The sequence below is a fragment of the Mus caroli genome, chromosome 1, assembly GCF_900094665.2.
Source record: "Mus caroli chromosome 1, CAROLI_EIJ_v1.1, whole genome shotgun sequence".
In the NCBI taxonomy this organism is placed as follows: Eukaryota; Metazoa; Chordata; class Mammalia; order Rodentia; family Muridae; genus Mus; species Mus caroli.
In genome coordinates this window covers 85,371,803-85,380,266 of record NC_034570.1, presented here as the reverse complement: position 1 = coordinate 85,380,266, position 8,464 = coordinate 85,371,803, and the positions used below count along the sequence as shown (strand labels likewise).

General features: G+C 54.1%; 2 protein-coding genes and 1 long non-coding RNA gene across 4 annotated transcripts in view; 1 reads left to right on the top strand and 2 right to left on the bottom strand.

The window, feature by feature from the left end:
• The window catches only part of Rnpepl1 (arginyl aminopeptidase like 1), a 9,637-nt gene extending 7,832 nt beyond the window's left edge, over positions 1 to 1,805 (bottom strand). Inside the window, exon 1 of the mRNA XM_021159857.2 lies at positions 1,226 to 1,805. Within this exon, the coding sequence (XP_021015516.1) occupies positions 1,226 to 1,738 (513 nt within the window). The 5' untranslated portion in view covers positions 1,739 to 1,805. The remainder of the gene's footprint in view (positions 1 to 1,225) is intronic.
• A 221-nt stretch (positions 1,806 to 2,026) lies between these two features.
• LOC110292553 lies at positions 2,027 to 4,363 on the top strand. Its single transcript, XR_002377727.1, has 2 exons — positions 2,027 to 2,329; positions 2,774 to 4,363. It is a non-coding gene; the product is annotated as an uncharacterized LOC110292553 (long non-coding RNA).
• Positions 4,298 to 5,792, bottom strand: Dusp28 (dual specificity phosphatase 28). Of its 2 annotated transcripts, XM_021159880.2 has the most exons (3): positions 5,334 to 5,791; positions 5,063 to 5,181; positions 4,301 to 4,667 (listed from the first exon to the last, which is right to left on the bottom strand). In XM_021159880.2, the coding sequence occupies exons 1-3, from the start codon at positions 5,700 to 5,702 to the stop codon at positions 4,562 to 4,564; spliced, it is 594 nt and encodes a 197-aa protein (XP_021015539.1). In that variant the 5' UTR covers positions 5,703 to 5,791; the 3' UTR covers positions 4,301 to 4,561. The 2 variants fall into 2 exon arrangements, with proteins under 2 accessions (XP_021015546.1, XP_021015539.1); XM_021159887.2 differs by having other exon boundaries at positions 4,298 to 5,181; positions 5,334 to 5,792.
• Between the last annotated feature and the right edge of the window lie 2,672 nt (positions 5,793 to 8,464).

The window sequence follows — 8,464 nt, the reverse complement described above, 5'->3', positions numbered from 1 at the left end:
CCCCCCCCCCCCGATTTAGTGCAGCAATGAAGGCTCCATTCCATTCCTATCCCTCTGCTGTTAATGGAAGAACAAACACACATAGCACACATCCACAAGTGGCAGCCAGGAAGTGCCTCCCTCATCAGTCTTCACCTGGCATGCTAGGCAGCAGACCTAACATCTGCAGAGGCTTCACACTACCACAGCCTACCACAGCCAGCAGAGGGCTGAGCCCTGGTGACTAGTTACAGGCGCAGGGGCAGGGACTCTGGGAAGAGGTGGCAGGCCCCAGTCAAGACTCCTGAGAAGAGTTCGGGAAGCCCACAGGACTTTTGTGAATCCCATCTGGTTTTTTTCTGCCCAGATGTCAACTTGTCCCTGTGTGGCTCCTGGCCTGTTCCTTTGGGCTCCCCAGGTGGGGGCAGATGGACCTTCCAAGGGCCCTGCAGAGCTGCTGCCTGTGCTCTGTGTATCCATGGTAGATGTCACATGAGCGAGCACTCTCTCCTACCTGGGGAGCTGGAGGGAGGAACCTTGCTTCAGGAGTCAAAGGTCCTGCTCCATTCTGCAACCCCATTGGCCCCGTGCTACCCCAACACTAGCTTTACATCCTTTGCTTTTTCCATCGGGGCCTGTGGGATGGTGGGTGCCCTGTGCGGAAAGGCTGATCAGAGCCCTGTGTGTCTATTGGGAGGTGGAGCACACCTGCCCCAGCATGTCACAATACAGTGTAGGGAGCCCAAAGCCACACCTCACAGCTCACAAGGCCTTGTCTGTCACCCACTGTCCCTCGTTCCACCTCCAGAGAACAGACCCGGGTGTCCTCAAGCCTTGTGAAGGTGCAGGTCACAGGGTGGCCCTTCTCTATCAGGCGCTCTCAGAACACCCCTCAATGCTGGGCTCTTACAGCTGACTTAGCAGAGCCCCACCAGAAGCTGCTCTTGTACCCAGATACGGGTACAAGACGGGAAGTTGTCGTTCTCCCCTTCCCCTGAGAAACACACTGTTGAGTATCTCCACTGTCCGTCGGGCCTGGACCTGGGGCTCTACTCGAAGAACTTGTAGGCAATATTTGGGAATGACTGCGGCCACTTAGGGTAGACTCTTGGTCCAGGCTGCCCCTCGCCCTCTGCAGGTGTCCCAGGGGCAGGGTACAGCTGACCCAGCAGTGAAACGAACGAGGGGTGCCTTCAGAACCCCTCTGACCACCCACAATCTAGAAGCCCATCCGGGCGGGACTCACGGCGGGGGCGTCGGTCGAGGTGTAGCGTAGGATGACCTGGAAGGGCTGGTGCGCCTGCACCTCGGGAGGCAGTGTGACGGTCAGAGAGGAGCCATAGTCGGTGAACGGGTCCAGCCTGAAGGCCAGCGGGCAGCCGGCAGACTCCGCTCCAGGCGCATCGGCGAAGGCGGGCAGCGGGGGCCCCGACCCCGGGGCAGGGAAGGCGAAGGTGCACGGCGACTCGGAGACGGCGGAGGCGCGGCGGAACGAGACCGAATGTAGTCGCAAGGCCGGGTGCGCGTCGAGCACGAGCGCGCGGGGCGCGGGCCGCAGCGCGCACAGTTCCAGCACCAGGCAGCCGGCCAGCTCACGCGCCTCGGGCCGCAGCTCCAGGCCCAGCTGCAGGTGGCGGAGGCGGAAGAACTGCGCGCTGGAGGCCGAGGCCACGTCCAGGGCGGGCGGCGGCTCCGGCGGCGGGCGGGCGGGCGCGGCTTCGGCGCCGGGCGCCTTGCGGCAGCAGCACTGCGCCGCCATGACCACCGGCGCTAGGTGAAATCCATGGGCGGCGGCCACTGTAGGCCGCGGGCAGTGGGCGAGGGGCCCGGGCGGCGGCGGCGGCGGTGGTGGTGGTGGTGGTGGTGGTGGTGGTGGTGGTGCTGGTGGCGGTGGCGGTGGTGGCGGCAGCGGCGGTGGCGGCGGGGCGCGGGCACAACAGGAAGTCGCGCCGGGAGCCGCCCGTCCCGTCCCCGCGCCGTGCGCCGCCCCGCTCAGGCTGGGCTCGGCAGCCACCGGGGGCGCTGTATGCGGCCCCGGGCCTGTGCACCGAGACGCGGTGCGAGCGGCGCGAGCGGCGGAGCAGAACGCGAGGCAGGACGCTGGGGAAGGCTGGGCGTCTTCAGCTTGCGCGCTACAACTATGGCTTGCGGGGTAGTCTTGGAGGCGGGACCGTCGCTTTCGCAGGGACGCAAGTGACACCTCTTTCAGTCGGTCCTCAGACTCCGGGAATGATTCTTGTGGTTACCCTGATGCGATTCCCCCTGAGTCCTCCAATTGGCCTGGGCAGTAGCCATCGGGTGCAAAGCGGCTTGGGAAAATGCACGGCTGTCAAGTACATAGTCCATACAGGTGTGACTATTTAGATTCAAATTAGGCATAAAGAGAAGCTGTCAGTAGCACTGGCCGTGTTTTAGGATCGGCTTTTTGTTGTTGTCGAGGTGTGTGTGGAGTGAAGACACACTGATGAACGCAGTTCTGCCTTGAGGCTCCTATGTAAGGGCTACAGAGCTGCAGGGGCATTTTAGGCTAGCACAACAAAGCCGTTCAAAGGTTGAGCTGTCCAATACCAGTACCAATACAAGGTGTGGACAGAGGTGATCTGCTGTCTATCGGTAGGAGGAGGGACAGATTTTGAGGGAGAGGGACTTTTAAAACTGGGGGAATATTCTGGAGAGACACACTCTGTCTCCTACTCTGATAGTGTGGGTGTAGTGTCACTTCTGGGGAGTGCCCAGCTGTCTGGATTCAGTCTCCCCAAATGTAAGGTCAAGTGAACCAGCCCTCTTTCCACAGGTGAGAGGTACGGCTAAGTCTCCATGCGCCTTCTTAGCTGGCAGTACCTGGGATCACTCCTGGAGCCCTCATTTCAGACTCCGCAGGAACTCCAGGGCTCACGCCATCATTCAAAGGCAAGGATAAGAGGGAGGAAGACCGGGCTCAATGGAAACCCCTCAGAATTCCAGCATTTGGGAGTCGGAGACAAAAGCATCAATAGTTCCCAGTCATCCTTGGCTGTATACGGAGGGGGTGCAGCCAGCTGGGTTAAAAAGAGTAAAGGAACCCAGAGTTAAGGTTATCACTACTTTCAGGTGTCCAGTGGCCTGTCCACAAGATTATCTACGAAGGGATTCTCGGATTCTCAACTCAATTGGACTGTCCTGTTGGCCTGGGTTTCTTTTGTCCGAATGATGTAGATTGTAGGGGTCCCCCAGCCCAGTCTCAAGTTGTACCCGTAGAGGTTGGGGGTCTTATCATTTCTGTCTTGGTGATACTTCCTTCTGCAAACAGAAGTTGTGGTATGGGACAGCCTTGACTCAGCTATTCCACTTCTACAGACGGACTGGGTGTGCTGCCACCCCATATTTTTATAAGGAGCCAACACGGCTCTTTTGTGACCAAGAGGACATTTTGCATTGTAGAGTCAGTAAACTTCAAACTCCAAGCCTCCAAATGCCTTCACCACCATGGTGCCCACCCCAAGAACCTGTCCTTCTAACACTGATAAGTTACCTGGAGAGGCCCCTTGTGGTTACAGTCAGTGTTAACACCCAAGGCCCCCCTGAAGAAGTGTTTATAGAGAGGGGTCCTGGAGTCCCTGAGGCAGAAACATACAAGAGCTTGGTCTGGCCAAAGCTACAGCTGAAATTGCTCCACAAACTGAGCTTGTGGGAGTAAAACGTTCCGGGTACACCCCACAGATAACTTTCAACCTGGTCATTATGTCCCTATACTTTTGTCACTTGTAAGTGACTTACTCTAGTCAAGTTAGCAGGACAGGAGATATGCCCTACCCAGATGGAAGGGCAGTGGCCTCTTGGAAGGTGGTGTGAGCAGGGATCAGCTAAACAATCTGGGTGCAAACCTGGGCATGAGGCCCTGTTCTCTGCAAGTCACTGCAGCTTCAATGGCGGAATGGGGACAGTAGCAATGGTTCCTTTAAGGGACTTGGGAGAGGAAGCTCAGTGGTCAGATCAGCTAGCGCGTGCAGCAGTCCTGAAATGGATAGTGCCAGCCATTCACTCCTATAGGACTGGTGCTCCCCACAAGGGGTACAAGTCTTGACCACGAACTGTGTACCTCACATCCCCTTAACATTGAGTTCTGCTAAGTAAGACACCTTTATTCTTTATTCTAAGGGAGAGCCCTCCACCTGAGGACCCAATATGTCTTTACACATAGCAGATATGACCTTTAGGCTCTTCAGGGGACAAAACAGGGTGTTGGGTGGTGACAGACTATGACCTACAAGTTGATGCCGACCAACCGCTCAGGCTCCACAGGAACAGGGAGTAGAACAGGGAAACCATAAAGAGCAACTCGGGGGTTTTATTCACTTTATTTATTCACTGATTAGCCAACCAGTGGACACACCTCTGTAATTTACACACGGAGCCCAGGTTCTTTGTTTTCCACCCACTACTACTTTAAATCGTGGCTACATTTGCAGGGCGCTGATGGAAGCAGATGTCTAAGAGAGGCTGTGTCTGAACTACAAGAGCAATCAACACAAGGTGGCAACTGATGGGCCTGTCCACCAGCTGGGGAAGATAGCGCACAGGACATAATGGTAGCTTGGCAACGCTAGGTCAGGCGTTGATGCTGATACAGGTTAAGCAACGAGGTGGGAGGTGGGCGGCTGTAGTTGCTCAGCTGCAGTCTGCACGGTCTCCCTTCCATGGCACAGCAGCTGTAAGCCAAAGGTGGGCCCATGAGCTCCTGCTGGGAGACTCTATGTTCATTTCTAAGGGACCAGAAGTTCAGGAGGCAGAGAGGTTCTGCCTACAAACCCAGGCACTCCCTTGGAGCAGGCAGCTAGGACTCTGATCTATATCACTCGCTATCAACCGTTCGTAGGCTTCCCAGACTCTATCCTTCACGCAATTTCTCTACCTAAAACGTGCTGGTTTGGATTTGGTCCAAACATGATGAATAAACGAAGTCCCCCTACTCAGTAGACGCTCCTGTACTACAATCAAGATGGGGCAACACCCAAGGCCAGCTGCCTAATAGAAAAAGGAGGGAGGGGACACTTCCTTTCAGTATAGACACTTGGTCACCCAGCAGCTGAACGGTGCGGCTTACTCCGGATCTTTGGGCTCTCGGGGCAGGATGGCCTGGGCCTGAAGGGTCTGCTCGTACTTCTGCAGCTGAGCCCAGAACCCCAAATTGGGCTCGGCTACCGGGCGGGCGCTCTTCACCATCTGTAATCAAGAGAGCTGCGGTGAGAGACGCGACAGACAGTCCAGGGTGCAGAGGCTCCGCCCCGCGTGTGAAGGGTGGAGCCCGCCCCGGAAGAACCACTTGGTCTCTCTGTGGGACCCGCCCCGGAAGACCCGCCCCTGGACGCTCGCACCTGGAAGGCGCGATCCAAGCCGTGGCCGCGGTGCCGCATGAGGTAGGCGGTGCAGACGGCGGCTGAGCGACTGCGGCCGTTCTTGCAGTACACGAGACAGGAGCCGCCGTCGCGCACCGCGGCTTCCATGGCGGCACAGGTGGGCTCCAGGTGTGTCAGCAGGTCCTCAGCTGGGTCGTCGAACACCGGTACGCGCAGCTCTGCCACTCCGGGCGCGCGCGGCCCGGGCTGCTGGCGGGAGACATTGACGCACAGAGTGATGCCCGCGCGCATCAGCAGCTCTGTCGCACCCGCGGCTCGCGCATTCCCGATGAAGAGCGCGGGGGCGACGCGCGCGAACGGCGGCGCTGCAGCCTCCGAGGTGCCCATAACCCCTGCGACCCTAGGGTCATCTAGGGGCCGCGAGTTGCGGGGTTGCCACTAGGAGGCGACCTCACCAGCTCGTTGGGCGGAGCCTTTCCTGTCCTCGGCTCAGGATTGGCTAAGTTGACAGTGGGCAGGGCCGGCAGCTGGCGATTTGGCTGCTGGGACAGGGAGGCCCTGTCATCTGCCTTGGTCTAGACGGGTGACTAGCCTCTTTGGTGAGGGCCAAGGGGTTGGCCCTCTGCCCAGGACAGCAGGCCACAGGTCAGTTGCAGCTCTATTCCCTTTCGTTAAATGCTTTCTAGTAAATCGCCCCTTGGCTCCCTCATTTTTTTTTTTTTCTTTGTAAAACATGGTTCATAACCAGGCGTGGTGGTGCATGCCTTTAATCCCAGCACTCGGGAGGCAGAGGCAGGCGGATTTCTGAGTTCGAGGCCAGCCTGGTCNCTACAAAGTGAGTTCCAGGACAGCCAGGACTATACAGAGAAACCCTGTCTCGAAAAAACAAAACAAAACAAACAAAAAACCATATACAATAAAACTACCACTGAATTCGTGTCTTCATTGACCAGTCTTTTATTTTTCTTTTAAACTTAATCGATAGTTGTTTGGGTCAGTACTGTGACTTCCCAAAGGCTATTTAGAATATTTAGTGAGTCTGTGGAGTTGACTCGGTAGGTGAAGGCAACAACTGTTGCTAAGCTTCATGACCCCCTACAACTCTTGCAAGTTGTCTTCTGACCTGCACGGGGGGCGCCCTTTCATTTACACAAGCACTCACAAAATAATTTTAAAAATTAGAAATAGAAACAGTGTCTATGAGAGTCAATTTTTTTTTTCCTGATGTCCAGGATTTTAGAGGATAGTTTTTGTGAAGTTTCACCATCTCACAGCCCTAGATACTTAGTTAATTTCAGTTTCAATTTTGTTATAATAGTGAAAACTTGGTTTCACTTTCATGGTTACGATTTGCAACTAGAAGTCAGTTTCAATTACTCCTTACATCCCCACTAGCCAATCTTCAGTAATCTTGCCAAAATGAAAAAAATATGCCTATACTCTCTCTCTTCCTACTACTAGGTCTTGGTGACTCCCAGGTCATGACTGTAGTCTGGTCCTCCTCTTGTGCATCCAGGTCCGCCTGGCTGCCAGCTCAGGTGGAGGAGGCCTTACCAGCAACTATCTTACCTTTTTGACCTCCTAAGGAAGGAACTGACTTGACTTTACTGGGACAGGAAAGCAATATGTGGTCAGAAAATGGTTCTAACCTCAAAGGGACTGAGTTAAGTATGAATGGCCATGATTGGCAACGTGGCTTCAGGTTGCCCCAAATTGCTTGAGAACTCGCACTAGCTAACTGGGAATGCAGAGTGCTTTTGACCACAAGTCCCACCCCCAGTGACATACTTTCCCAACCAGGCCACACCTCATCCTTTTCAGACAGTTCCATCAACTGGCAATCAATCATTCAATCATGAGTCTATGGGAGGCATTCTTACTCAGACCCCCATAGATGGCCTCAGGAATGGGATTGGGCTAATGGGAATGAGGAGGGGTTCGAAAGTCCTTTCTGTCGTATCCAGTGGCAAGCATGGAAGCCAACTTTGGGTAAAGGCAGGGGGACTGGGAGGAGCAGTCGGCAGAGTTTGGGACCACTGAATCAAACCAGACTTGGAATCCGATTCCAAGATTTCTCCATGTGCTTCCCTAGGTGGTACTGGAGGTGGGTGTTGTTCTAAAGTCTCTGGTCTCATATTTCACGCTCAACTCTACGGAGCTCAGGTGTTGCTTACCAATTCTGTCTACCTCTGGGCTCTCCCCAGGGTACTGGAGCATACTCTCTGAAGCTGGGGTTTTCTGGAGATGAGTCCTGACTCCACCAAGTTGTGCTGATTGAGCATTCGTGGGAGTTGACACATCAGTGCAGTGGGTCATGACCACATTCTTATTTTTCAATAGGGATAGTGAAAAGAACAGAATACACAAAGTATTGGGTGTATGCAAGTAGTGGGTAAACTCTTTATGAACCTTTTCTGAGCTTTGTTTTGCCACAATACAAAAGGGGTCTTGGCATAATGTGTTGCTGTCTTACACAGGCTTATTGTGGGTTGACAGTTAACAGTTTAAGCCCCTGAGGACACAGGGGACAGAATAGTTCTATGTAGAACAGCCCTGCCCTTCGACTTTCAGCCTGGATTTTGAAGCCCCTATTGTCCTTCATGGCACTCAGTAGTCCTGAGTATGGATGCAGCATATGGGAAGTGCCCACAGGCGCTGTTTCTCAGGCCTGCTGACTTGACAGATTGAATCAGCCATGCTGGGGTAGACCAGAAAGCCCACCTGTTCCTTATCCTTCTACAGCTCCATATGTGCTGACATTTTCAGGCACCATTTAGTCTTAAGTTATTTAAAATCAAAGGGCCAGAACAGAGTTCACACAACACACACACACACTTTAAACAATGGAATTTTTCACTTAGCACATGTCACATATATTTGTGTACTTTTTCAGACAACAGTTTTGGGCTTGGGCCAATTGATGGGTACATGCCATCAGTGGCACCCTGTATTTTTTGTCCTCCAGTTTTGTGAGGCCATAAAACCACCTTACAGGCAGTTGAGGCAGAGTCCTTTTGGAATTCCTCTTTTCTCACTGTATTGGCTAGTTTTGTGTCAACTTGACACAAGCTGGAGTTATCACAGAGAGAAAGGAGCTTCAGTTGGGGAGATGCCCCCATGAGATCCAGTTGTAAGGCATTTTCTCAATT

What these genes read in the sequence shown, in the direction of transcription:
- Dusp28 (XM_021159880.2), bottom strand. Translation starts at nt 5,702, where the DNA reads ATGGGCACCTCGGAGGCTGCAGCGCCGCCGTTCGCGCGCGTCGCCCCC. An exon ending in GCTTGGATCGCGCCTTCCAG is followed by an intron (nt 5,182 to 5,333) that starts GTGCGAGCGTCC and finishes TCTTGATTACAG; the next exon opens with ATGGTGAAGAGCGCCCGCCC. An exon ending in CGAGAGCCCAAAGATCCGGA is followed by an intron (nt 4,668 to 5,062) that starts GTAAGCCGCACC and finishes TTTGGCTTACAG; the next exon opens with CTGCTGTGCCATGGAAGGGA.